Below are 13,309 nucleotides of genomic sequence, written 5' to 3'. Positions count from 1 at the left end.
TTGGGGGGGCGGACCATACCTGACCTGCGGCTTGTTCGCACAGCTTCTCATCTGGCTGCCTCGCAAATCAGTCCTCTCTTCGCTGCAAACCTTGGCGTGTCAGCATTTGGCTTGCTGTGCGTCAAAGGAGCCTCTTCTACCTCGTCAGTTTTTCTCTACTGGGTCATTCTCCATCAGACCACAAACGTCTGGTCATTTATTCCTTCTTAAAAAACCATTCTGTCAACCCCGTTTATCCTGCCGGCTCCTGCTCAGATCTCAGCTTTCCTTGAAGCTAAGCTCCATAAAAAGTCATCTACACCTGCTGTCTCTAGCTCGTCTGCTCCCGTTCTCTCCCCCAAACTACTCCACTCAGGTGTTAACCCCCATCGCTCAACCAAAATTGCTCTGGGCAAGATCACCGGTACTGAATCCAAGTTGCTGAATCCAAAAGCGAATGTTCAGGCTCCTCTCACGTGGCCGAGCAGCAGCATTTGTCAGAGCCGACGGCTTCCCCCCGTTACACCCCTTCTTAACCTGTCTTCTGAAATACCCGGCTCACTGCTTACTCCTATTCATTCTCCAAACTTGATGGATTCTTTGCCTATGTTCTACCGTGCTGCTGGCACAGTGAGGGCACAAGGGAGTCTAGATGCCAAGCACCAAAACGTTACATTTGATGGAAGATTTTTTTCTATCAACTACGTTACCCTTTGCATACTCCTGCGCTGAGCTGTTGCTCCTCCTGGCCGTAGAGGCAGCACCTGGCAGAGGGACGGCGGCCGCAGCGGGTGCCCCATGGGGGACCCAGCAAGGGGGAAAGGGCAGAAATGCTGTACCATCGCTTCTCGCTTAGCTGGATTATTAATTCCCACAGCCTCCTAACTGCTTTCTCTGCGTCCCTCCTTACCCTGTTCTCAACATAGAGCAAGTCAGATCCTGTTACTCGTCAGCTGAAAACACTCTAACTACTTCCCATCCCACTCGGAGTAAAACCCCAAGTCCTTACTATGGTTTGTAAGGTCCCGCTCGAATGGACCCTCTCTGTACTCGTCCCTACCACTCTCCCCCCACTCCTGCTCCAGCCAGCTGGGCTCTCTGCTGACCCTCAAGCATCCCACCTTCAGCCTTCGCACCTGCCTTTCACCCTGAAACATGCCCCCAGGTTGTCACCTGGCTGTCGCCCTTAACCTTTGTCAAACCTTGTTTAGATGTTGCCTCTTCAAGAAACCCTGCTTTCCTCCTACCCTCAGGACCATCCTCACCCCTACTCTTTTTGTTTTCCCCTTAGCCTGTCATCTTCTGATACCCTATTATGGTTTACTTATATTTATTGTCTGCACCCCCCAGCCCCAAGAGCCTAGGAGGGCGCCTAGCACATAACATGCACTCAAATATTTCTTGACTACATGAATTTCTAGGAACGACCGTGTCTTTGATCAGATTATCAAAGAGTTTTGTGCTCCAAAAACCATTTAAAAACTAAAAACATTTCCAAGGACTAAAGCTGTTTGAAACAAACTAAGCCCTTGTCCCAGTCCTCAAAGAGCCTTTCTGAGCAGGGTCACAGCAACAGATCCAAATATATGTTGCCCTTGGCTTTTCCCAGTCCCCCCACCCCGACTTGGCAGTGTTGGGGATCCCCTCCTCCCTTGAATGCCAGCTGGGCAGCAGCTTCCAGCCCCCGTGAGAGTGCTTCCCCAGCAGCAGCACAGACAGGAGAGAGACCATGAGCTTTACCACTCAAGTGGGCACTGTATGTAGAGTATGTGCTGGGATCAACAAGAACAGCAGTAAATACAGAACAAAAAATAACGATCTTTGAAATGACAACAAACGGGGCACATTATCTAAGCACTAACACCTAAGGAGGCCGCTGCTTAGGCTCTGGTGGGCAGCTCCTCAGGAGAGAGAGGCCGACTTCTTTCCAGGCTGCCTCATCTTCAGGCCTTGTAACTTTTCATCTTTCAGCGCTTTCAAGAATTTATCTGCAGGAGAGCAAAACAAACTTAGCTGTAGGAGACATAAGGGCTTTTTCTAACACTTCCAAAGCAAGCTTCTGGGAAGCAATTGTGTGCTCCCTACATGAGCCCCAAACCCATTATGACCCAAGGTGGGTGAGGGGAAAAAAACCCTAACAGCCAAAACACGTCAAAGTGGAGAATAGGTGGTTGAGAAATCCAGGACTCAGAAAAGCCCAAGTATTCCTGGAGTTTTCTTCCCGAGGATGTGAGGAAGGAGACATTACAGGGTGCCTGATGAATTGGGGACCATTCCTATGGCCACATGGACCTAAACATGTCTGTTATTTCACAATAATGGGGATGGTCTTTCTAGAACCATCTGCCCTTTTCCAGTGGTCAGGGGCTAGCCTTAGCCAGACAAGGTGTTGGGAAGGACAAAATCTGTGGAACAGCCTATGGCTGTTTGGTCCATCTGGGAGCAGAATATTCTACAGTGCAGCTTGGTCCTTCTGGGAGTAGAATTGGGTTTAACTACTTTACTCTCTAACATCAAGGACTCAAGTCTGCGCAGCAGAGGAATCCTGCCCACATCAGCACAGCTGGTCTGCCCAAGACTTCAGACCTTAGACCAGACGGCAGAGGCAAGGACCCTGGTGAAAGGGCGGCCAGGGGTCACAGGAGGCTACCTTCCAGCAGTGAGAAATTGAGGATGCCCAAACTCCTCAGTGAACATCCTTGGGCCTTCTGGGTCTTACACTTCCCCCTACAGATCAACTGACCCTCACCTACTTCCCCCTCCTCCCATTGAGGACCCCAGTTTAAGATAAACACTAAAAGTCAGGTCTCTAGAGACAGGGGCTGTGTGTCTCGGGAGGGGGTGGGGGGGCGGTGTGCGAAACTCCAGGGTGTTAGTATCACTGTGCAGGAGGCTTAAAGTTCAACTTGAGGGTTGTGATGGACAGAGTTCCAGGTTTAGAGGCTCAGAGTCCAGACTAACAAAAGGGCTCAGGACGGAGGGAGGCTGGAATTTGGGGCAAAGGGGGCCGTGAAGTCCAGATTTATGGTGGGCAAAGGAATCGGTTGAAATCCAGGATGGAGTGTCTGGGTTCTGAGGGGATCGGTTTGGGATCAGGGATTCCTGGAAGCTGGAGTCTGAGCCCAAGGCCACACTGAGGGTGAGGGGCTCAGGGGGCATGGAGCCAAGGAGGGAGCAGAGGCAGGGTAAGGGTGGGCTCGGCCGAGGTTACACACAGCGCTGGGAGTCGAAGCCGTCCCCAGTGATGGTGAGCAGCTCCAGCTCCTTAATCCGGATCTCCAGCTCGCACAACTCCTCGGGATGGGAGGCAGAGGCTAGCCGGGGGGTCGTGGGGCCGGGGGCCAGGGGCGAGACAGCCACCTCGGGCCCCGGCTGTGGCGAGTAGAAGAAGCGCAGAGGCTCGTAGGGGATGGAGGCCAGGCCGGAGGGCCAGGGCGGGGGACAGGGGCGCTCACTGGGGGAACCCAGGCCAGGCGGCGGTGGCGGCAGGGGCGCTGGGGCAGGGTGCGCCTGGGGCAGAGGCTGGCTCCCAGTCGCCCCGCCCGCCGGCGCCCCTCCCGCCTTCAGCGGCACGAAGAGCTTCTTCCAGATGTTGAAGTCGCTGAGCGGGGACGAGGAGATGCCGCGGTCATAGAGGGACGGGAAGTAGAGGGGCGGGGCCGGCCGCTGGCTCCTCGTGGGGCTCTGGCTGCCGCGCCGCCCCTTCGGCATCTTTTGAACGGGAAGGTGAGTGGGAGGAACCCCGTGCCGGGAGACGCGAGCCCTGGCCCCGAGTCACCCTGGTTCTGAGGTTCCACAGGCCACGCCCCGAGGGAGAGCGGCCCCCACCCTTTCGCCCGGCCCCGCCCCAAACAATCAAGATTCTAAAGCCCCGCTGGCCACGCCCCAGAATATGACCACGCCCACCGACGCGCCCCTAGAGTGAGAAAGGCCAGCGGAGTAGCTGGAAAGGGAAATCCCGCACGTACGCCCTGATGTGCGACCCGTCCCCTCCGGGCGCTCCGCCAACATCCTCGACGACAGGTCCGGGTCCTCCAGATCCCGCCCCACGACTCCTCCTACCGCCCCTAAATTCCGCAAGCCTCACAACCGAGCTACTGCACCCCTGGCGCCTGCTCTCGCATCCCGCCATAACTTCATGCAAAAGTAGGAAGCTGGGAGCTGGTCAGAACTCCGAGGGAAAACTTTCTTCAGTCTTCCTCTCCTTCTATAGGGAGAAAAAAAATTCCTAGAAACTTGCCCCCTGCCCCAGCAGACTTCCCTTACCACTCCTCATTGCAAAGAAGTTTAGGGACAGGAGTGTCTGACTTTTCCTCCTTTACAACGGAAGAAGAGGGTAGATGGGAATGGCTGTTAGAGCCAACCCATGTTTCTACCAAATTTCCCAGTGTTGTGGACGATTCTGGAAGAAAGGGACCCTGGTATGGATTTGGAATAGATCTGAACTAGGTGTCTTCAATGAAATGTAGTTTAGTTCTCTTCCGAACATTCATTATCAGGAGCTAACAGGCAGTAAACGAACCACCAAAAGGAAATCCTGCAGAATGGCCCTCGAACAGCTCAGCTCTTCTTTACGGTGTCTTGGACATACTGTCCAAGGGACATGCCCAGCTCATATAGATGAGTAGCCTGTACTAATCATAGACTGAGGGTGAGTAAATTTCCTTGAAAACGTCTGCCTAATGATATTGATGTAAATGAACAAAGATGGGTGGGGGCCAGTTTAGACTGTTGGCCAGTCAAGATCTGAGTCAGTACCAGCTCCACTAGCAAATGCTGTGTGTGTGTGTGTGTGTGTGTGTGTGTTTGGCAGCAAAGCAGAGAGAATCAGATATCCAAGATGGACAAGTTGCTTGACTTCTAAGATGGCTTTCTGTAAAATAAAAATAAGAGAACCAGGCTGCCTCATAGGGTTGTTTGTGATAATCAGATGGAAGACAGAATAGTGTGTGTGAAGCACTTGTAAACTTAGAAACTCTGTCCAAATGTAAGGAGCAGCAACCCCCACTGAGGGGCTTGTCTGAAGCTGAGAAGATTTTCCTCCCCACACTTACCTGTAAGCTCCTTGAGGGCAAGGGTCCAGCTCAAGGATCCTATAATGCTGAGCATATAATAGGATTCAATAAATATTTGGACACTTTTAAAACAGTGTTATGTGTTGTGGGAACTGAAGGGGATCACAATATACCACCCCCAAATATGCCACTTTGGCATAAGAATTATTTTAAGTTGGCAATTGAAAAAAGCAGACACAGGAGGAACTTCCTCCTCTCCTTTTATGGCCTAAAAGCAGGCCATAAATTTCCCTTTGTAAAGGTAACAAAATTTCCTTTGTAAAGAAAATAAATTTCCCTTAGTGAAGGTGTCCCCAACTCCCTCTCCCGTGCCAGGAAGAAGAGATGACCCTTATTACTGGAGATGGCACTAACTTGAGCCTGCATAACAGACCTTACCAAACAACCCTTGTCTTCCATAAGTTTCCCCCGTATACTTACCTTCCCACCATTTACCTAGAAATTAAAAGGCCTAGAAATCCAAACCCCTTTCCCTTTGTCTTATCATTTGTTCGCAATTTAACACCCTTTGTTGAAATGGTTTCTGAGCTCTCAAGCCTAAACACTTCTTTGGGTTTTCATTACTTTTCTGTAAGGCCCACATATGCATACATAATAAATCTTTTCTCCTGTTAATCTGTCTTTTGCTACTTTAATTCTCATGACCCAGCTACTGAACCTAAGGGAGTTGAGGAAAAGTTTTTTTTTCCATTCCTACAGTAGTAGGAACCATAGTAGTGGTAAGAACCAGGGTTTGGGACTCAGGCCTGGGACTGAGCCCTGGATCCACTATGTATTTGGCTGTGTAGGTTGAACCTTTCTGAACCTGTTTTTCATCTATATAATGGGACTAGTAATGGTACCTAATTGCTTGGATTGGCAAGATTAAATGAGACAATCTAAGTACCTGGCCGTAATACCTACTCAGTAAATGTTAGCACTTGTTATTACCTACTGAAGATCCTTAGAATGGAAAGAGATTTTGCATTATGTTTTTTATAGTTTATTTTTATTAAACTATATTATTTACTACTACTAATATTATTAAATAATAAAATAATATGATTAAATAATATTATTAAACTATTATTTTTAATTAATTTATTTATTTTTGGCTGCGTTGGGTCTCTGTTGCTGCACACGGGCTTTCTAGTTGCAGCGAGCGGGGGCTGCTCTTTGTTGCGGAGCATGAGCTCTAGAGCACAGGCTCAGTAGTTGTGGCACACGGGTTGCTCCGCGGCATGTGGGATCTTCTCGGATCAGGGCTCGAACCCGTGTCCCCTGCATTGGCACACGGATTCTTAACTACTGCGCCACCAGGGAAGCCCACGTTATGTTTTTTAAATGATGTGATATAATCACATGTTTTTACTTGTATTTATCCATTCAAAGAGAAAAACCTTCCAGATGTTTTTTCTTAACCCCAAGATAATCTAAACAGATTTGATACTGGACGGCTTGCTTATAACACAGTTGTATGAGACAATGGGTTAAAAAGGTTGTTTCCTCTAACAACCACACTACAAGAAAACTCAGGCGCCATAATGAACAAACACTGAGATAAACCCCAGTTTGGAGGTGAAGTCCATATGGGGTCATAACAAACCATGGTAGTTAAGGCAGAACCCTACCGATTATTTCTGCAAACAAAGGTCCAGGAAATTCAAGTCACTAATGAAAAGATGAGCAGGCTTGCATGCATTTTAAACAGAACTCTTCTCTCCCTGCGGTCTAAAGCTCTTGTATCACCTGCCTCTTCCCCCAAATCTCCATTAAGTGCCATCCTGTTGGGACTTGAGGGACACAATTCCTAACACACCTGCCCCCTGCCTGCATTTGGAACCAACTGAGAAAGACACACACGAGTCCTTTTTTGCTGCTAAAGGTCAGCTGGAGGATGCTGCTATCGGTCTGGCAGCCAGGTGGGCTTCCTGATACTGCACCTCTCAGGTGAGCTCACCCACGCTGCGCAAGGCCCTCTGGGAAAACCACAGGCCTCGTGTGCAGGGAAGGGGCCTTTACCGGCACAGTGAAGAGCTGGCCAAGAACCGACCTGGTCCTTTCTCCAAACTCACTAAGCAGGGCAGTCCTTCCTCCACTCTCTGGAGAAGAGGGGCCAGGAGGGTCACTCTTAAGAATCATGACGCTGCAGGATGTAAGTTCCTCCCAACACTCTGATTTAAATTTTCTATTTAACCCAGGCTGCCTCTCTGCAGTTGAGGTTTGTAATTTTCCATTGCCACAGCCCTCTCCAGAAGGTCCTGGGAGTACGTGGGGTGCTGTTCACCTGGTTCTCTCCGTCATGGGACTGCTGGAGATGGTACAGAAAGCCTCCCCTGGGAGTCCCCTTCCCCTCCATCACTCTAACTCTGCATCTAGACACACTGCTGGCCGTCACATCTTCACTAGGGTCTCTGCCTCTTGAGGGGTGTGTCACGATTTGCCACGCCTGCCTTGGCTCTGGGTGGCTTTTAGGGACATGCAGTGTTTGTGGCTTGGAATACAACAGCGTTTTTTATGAAGAGAATGTTTGTGTCCCACCCAAATTCATATGCTGAAATCCTAACTCCCAGTGGGAGGGTATTAGGAAGTGGTTAGGGCATGAAGAAAGAGCCCTCCTGAATGGGATGAGTGACCTTAGAAAAGAGAGCTCCCTTGCCCCTTCCGCCACATGAGGGCACAGGAGACAGCCACCTATGAACCAGGAAGTGGGGTCTCACCAGACACCAAATACACTGTAGCTGTGATCTTGGACTTCCCAGCATCCAGAACTATGAGAAATAAATGTTTGTTGTTTAAGCCACCCAGTCTATGGTATTTTTGTTATAGCAGCCTGAACCAACTGAGACAAGAGTCGTGTCTGAATCAGGACCCCTTGTGACTCTGCGAAAGTCATGCCACCTCCCTGATCCTCCATTTTCTGACCTATAAAATGAAGATAATACCTACATCACAAGGTTGGTGTATTTGATGAAAATATGTATAAGCAGTACCTGGGACACATCACGGGTGCTCAATGAGGTGTGACTATGATTAGTATTCAGTTACACATGGATTCCTTAATTCAGCATTAGGTCCTGGTAAATTGATGAGAAAAATGGAGCAGGGGATCTCTCCTCGAAAATCAAACCCACTCCAGATTGAAAAGCCCTACACCCTAGAAGCTGATTCCCTGTTGTCCTGCTGAAGACAGTGGTAGTGAAACCGCAGAATGCGTTTCGGGACTTAGTAGAGCATAGGTTCTCCTGTCTTGGCACAGAATTCAGTGAGAGGCAGAGTGACAGGTAAGGAAAGAGTTTATTAGTAAAGGATGCTCGTGAGAAATACAAGCTGGCAGGCAAGGGAGTGACACCCTGAGAACTTAGTGGGCTACAGTTTTATAATCGAAGGAAGAGTGGAGAGGGGGAGAAGAACACCTTCTTCCTCATTCTTCAGTAAACATCAAGCTTCCATCATTAGCTCCTCCTCCACAGCAGGGCGGGGGGGCGGGGTTTCTTGTCCCTACATAGTCAACCCGGAACTGTCATGGTGCTGTGGAAGTGAGCAAAAAGGTGGTAACATATAGTAAGATATGGTAAATCATCTCAGGTTTCAGTATAATGTCACCTTTCTCCTATATTTCTGCTCTTAGTACAAGCAGATAAATCCCCTTCTCAAGGACGATTAACTTGCTGACTTCAAGGGGCTCAATGATGTAGGACTCATTCCACAATTGTTTTATTGTTTGGGGACATGTCTCATGCTTCTGTGGTATGGTTTTTTTGCCAAGCAAGTCTGTGTGGTTTTGTTGCTAGGCAAGCCTGCTTGGTTTCGTTGCTACGCAAGCCTGCTTTCTTGAGTGATCATGAACTTACAGGGGTCTTCCACGCTGTTCTTTCTATTTAAGATCCCCTTTGGGATGAACTATTTAATCACCTACTTTGTCCCTTTACTCTGTCCCTATAGTAGTAAACACATAAAGAGAGGCTACTGCGTGCCAGGTACTTGTCTTCACTAATTTCGTCTTTCTAACAACCCCTAGAAGTAGGTGATGTTATCCCCATTTTCCAGGTGAGGAAACTGAGGCACACAAGGTTAAGTAACTTACCTGAGGTCCTGTGGTTGGTTAGCGTCAGAGCTAGTGTTCCACATGGGCAGGCTGGCTCCAGTGCTCAGTCTCTTCACCACTCCCTGCTACAGCCTCCCAACTGTTCTCTCAGCCCGCAGGCGAGGCCACCTTCCTGCCCTCTGGCTTCCCGTCCTCTTCCTGGCAGGGGGCTGGCTCTAACTGGAAGTTGTTTGTGCCACAGTTCAAGGGCCCAGCTATTCTGGGAAGCATGGAACAGTCTTTTCTTTATTACTCATTTGAAGTAACCATTGTGTTGGTCTGAACCTGGGCGTGGGTAGGGAGCAGGCATTCCCACCTCCCTTCCCAGCATCCACGATTTCAAGAAAGTTTCTAAACAATGCAGCCCAGCCCTTATTCTTGTTTCTCTTGGTGGATGTGTTCCTCTGCATTTGCAGAGTAAGTACAGTTTTTAATAAACTGAAGCCTGGGAGGTAGATTCCCTGGCATGGAGAGTACAGGGGTTTGGAAGATAAGAGCTGAGTCTAACCATCAACCAGCATGAACCAGCTATGCAAGCTTGGGTGAAATAATTGTCACTAACACTTATTGTCCACTTACTGTGTTTTCATGTATCCTGACAGTAACACTTACAGGGGTAGGTCTGTCAGAATTTTCTGTTCACAAGCAACGGAGGTTGATACTGAGGATTTACACAGAGGTCTGTGAGACAGCTCATGGAATTAAAAGCTTAAGAATTAGGTTTAGGGCTTCCCTGGTGGTGCAGTGGTTGGGAATCTGCCTGCCAGTGCAGGGTACATGGGTTCAAGCCCTGTTCCGGGAAGATTCCACATGCCCCGGAGCAGCTAAGCCCGGGTGCCTCAACTACTGAGCCTGAGCTCTAGAGCTTGCAAGCCACAACTACTGAGCCCACAAGCCACAACTACTACAGCCCATGCGCCTAGAGCCCGTGCTCCACAACAAGAGAAACCACCGCAATGAGAAGCCCTCGCACCACCACGAAGAGTAGCGCCCGCTCACCTCAACTAGAGAAAGCCCGCGCACAGCAATAAAGACCCAACACAGACAAATATAAATAAATTTATTTAAAAAAAAAAAAGAATTAGGTTTAGAAGGTGCAGAGACCAGGTAGGAGGAAGGAATCAGTAGCCTGTTCAGTGTGGCCAATGGGGTGGTAGATGCTATTGGCTGGCTATTCTCAATGACTGTTTTAAACACTTTTCCCTCGTTGCCTTCCCCTACAGAGGCTGGAAACTGTGCCAGCCCCCGTGCAGCTAGGAATAGCCATGAGACACAGTTCTAGTCAGAAAACATGAAGAAGGTACCTGGGAGCTTTCTGGGAAAGATTGCACTTTCCTTATAAGAGGGACAGAAACAACTGAAGCTTTCGCCTCATCTCCTTTGCCTGCCTAGAACCCAGATGCAATGCTGACACTTCTGCAGTCACTTTGTGATCAGGAGGGAAAGACCAAAAATAGCACAAATATCCCAGCCCAGACATCACTGAGCAGCTAAAACAACGCTAGTGGCTGCCCACCTCCAGATTGTTTATGCAAGGAAACCAGACTCTATCTGATTAAACTACTCTAAATTGGGTTTTCTGTTACTTGTACCTTTCCTGAGACTCACAGCTTCAACCAAAAAATTTTTATCAACCCTTGCATAATTCAAGACTCAAATTCCCGGAGAGAACATGCCTGTCTTTTGGCTAGAGGAGGCGCAGTGGTTGGGACCAGTGGTTAGACCAACTTTATTAACAGTTCCACCAAGACTGCACTTAAAGGGTGAAAGTAATTCCCCAAAAGGTAATTATGGCTCTGTTACAAGAGGGAGGAGGAGAGATGCCGAGTGGCTAAAAGTCAAATGTCCTTTACTGTAGGTACCACTGTTACAACTGATGACGATACAGAGGCTCAGAGTGGTGAGGTAGTATGCTCAAGACCTCAGAGCTAGCCAGTGATAGAGGCATAAAAAGGACTCTTTACAACTATGCTGCATATGTATGCCTTTTAAGTAAAGGTCTGTTGCAGTTTAGGTTTTACTGTAAACCTAAACTAAAAAAAAAAATCTCAAAGCTACTTTATTCACATAATATACGTATTATTTCCATTCCAATTTTTAGTGTACTCTTAACTGCTTCCTATAGCTCAGGGAGGAAGGGGTTTAGTTAGCAACTGTCAGTTAACCCTTCTCACTCGTAGTTGTCTTCATCAGGGATGTCTGGTTGCAAAGAACAGAAACTTTCTCAAACTAGTTCAAGCAATCTTACTGAATCCAAGGGCGAGTCACCTGGGCCCCACTGTCCCACTCAGTGAAATGGGCAGGGACTGTAGTTTGTAAACACTCTGATGGGTTTGGGTATAGGCAATACTATTGCATAGTTACTGAAAAAAATTAAATGAACTCATATAAATACAGTGCCTAGACTAGTGCTGGCACACGGTTAGGCCCTCAAGTTGTGACCCACTATGCTCCCTGTTCAAAAATTTGGAGCGGGTCCCATTTTGTCTACCCTTGTAGAGTTTACAAATTACAATGCTAAGTTCCAGTTCCGGTCATAGCACCGTAAGCCAACACTGCTCACATACAGGATCAGCATGCTGGGGTTGGCTAACTTGCACATGGCTGATAATAGCAAGGTGGGAAAAGCAGCACCCCCAGGGAAGCTGATCACAGGAAGGAAGCTCCCTACTCCACAATCAGAGTCTTGAGTTTCCCAGGTCAGTGCACTCGCCCCCTGTAGGGTTCATGCTGTCCCACCCCCTCTCCCAGAGGCTCTGGACTCCCCAGCTGCCAGGTGGGAAAAGAACATCCTTACCTACAAGGGATCCTTGTAGACACTGACCTGGAAGTTAAGTACTGTGGTCATTTATTTTATTCCAAAACAACATGTGCCTATGAATAGGAAGCTTTACATTTATTTAGATAAATAAACAGTTTATGGTGAATAATCCTCTAAGAAAATGTTAAAGATCATCTCTGGTCAGCTTCTACTTTGGTCAAAGCCAGAGGTTAGTAAACACACTGTGGTTCCCTGTAGATTCTGAGACCCCTGGAGCGTCAACAACCCTGTGCTCCAGGTAACCTACATTTTTATTATAGTCCACTTCCCACCTGCTGGACACTGCAGATGCATGGCCTAAAGCCTCACAACAATTCTCTGAGGTAGGTGCAGGAAGCCAGAGCTCAGAGGTGTTCAGAAAACACGTCCAGGGACTTCCCTGGCGGTCCAGTGGTTAAGACTTCACCTTCCAATGCAGGGGGTGTGGGTTCGATCCCTGGTCCGGGAGCTAAGATCCCACATGCCTCACGGCCAAAAAACCAAAACATAAAACAGAAGCAGTATTGTAACAAATTCAATAAAGACTTTAAAGATGGTCCACATCAAAAACAGAAAAATCTTAAAAATAAATAAATAAAATAAACAAAAACTTGTCCAGAGACATAGCCAATTAGTGGAAGAGACAGGATCCGAATTGAGGTTCCCAAAGGCAAACTCCATGCACTTAACAGCTACTATCCTGAAACAAAATATTTACAAGAATCAGTGGGCCTTTTGAAACAGACTGGCAAACACAGTGTTTTGAAATTACCTCCTGTTTCTGGAAAGGTCTAACTAGGTATGTAAAGCTCACACCATTGGGTAATCTAACTGTCAGTAAAAGACAACTGTACTTAATATTTTCCTTTCTAAGAAAAGGCAGGAATTGATTCCTTCAAAGCACAAAGGCACGAGGGTCCCATTCCAGGTTTCTTTTCAGAGTCAGACTGGAGTACATGTAGAGCAGTACATTTAGGGCAGCTGAGTGGTTGACCTGGGGAATTGAGTGGGCATCCTAAACTTACCAACATATTAACTTGGTGACCTTGAGCAATTCAGCTAACTTCTCCAGATGAAATTTCCTCTTAAGCAAAGTGAGATAATGACAGTACGGATAAAAATACTCTGTAATGACCTATAAGGGAAAAGAATCTAAAAGAGTGGATATAAGTATATGTATAACTGATTCGCTTTGCTGTACAGCAGAAACTAACACAACATTGTAAATCAACTATACTCTAATAAAAATTAATTTAAAAAACTACATGTAAAACACGCTGCATAGAACCTCACACTAGAAAGCACCCTTCATCTCAGTGCTCGGCATGTCAGTACAACCTCCAGTCAGCTCTGCACCTTCTCAGCACATCAGCATCCCTTAGAGGGAAC

General features: G+C 47.8%; 1 protein-coding gene across 2 annotated transcripts; it reads right to left on the bottom strand.

Annotated features, from left to right (window-relative positions):
• Positions 1-1,761: 1,761 nt before the first annotated feature.
• Positions 1,762-9,242, bottom strand: C8H11orf91 (chromosome 8 C11orf91 homolog). Of its 2 annotated transcripts, XR_011377677.1 has the most exons (3): positions 9,121-9,242; positions 8,450-8,564; positions 1,873-1,967 (listed from the first exon to the last, which is right to left on the bottom strand). XR_011377677.1 is itself a non-coding variant. In XM_030864763.3 (2 exons), the coding sequence occupies exons 1-2, from the start codon at positions 3,688-3,690 to the stop codon at positions 1,882-1,884; spliced, it is 582 nt and encodes a 193-aa protein (XP_030720623.1). In that variant the 3' UTR covers positions 1,762-1,881. The 2 variants fall into 2 exon arrangements, 1 of the variants encoding a protein (XP_030720623.1); XM_030864763.3 differs by lacking the exons at positions 8,450-8,564; positions 9,121-9,242 and adding an exon at positions 3,195-3,690 and having other exon boundaries at positions 1,762-1,967.
• Between the last annotated feature and the right edge of the window lie 4,067 nt (positions 9,243-13,309).

The sequence above is a fragment of the Globicephala melas genome, chromosome 8 (genome assembly GCF_963455315.2).
Source record: "Globicephala melas chromosome 8, mGloMel1.2, whole genome shotgun sequence".
Taxonomy (NCBI): domain Eukaryota; kingdom Metazoa; phylum Chordata; class Mammalia; order Artiodactyla; family Delphinidae; genus Globicephala; species Globicephala melas.
Note: the sequence above shows the minus strand (reverse complement) of the source record. Positions and strands in the feature narration are given on the sequence as shown.

Bases quoted from the DNA above. Each gene is read 5' to 3' on its own strand.
- C8H11orf91 (XM_030864763.3), bottom strand. From the start codon at position 3,690: ATGCCGAAGGGGCGGCGCGGCAGCCAGAGCCCCACGAGGAGCCAGCGG. The intron at 1,968-3,194 runs GTGTGTAACCTC...GCTCTCCTGCAG, and splicing joins CGGCTTCGACTCCCAGCGCT to ATAAATTCTTGAAAGCGCTG.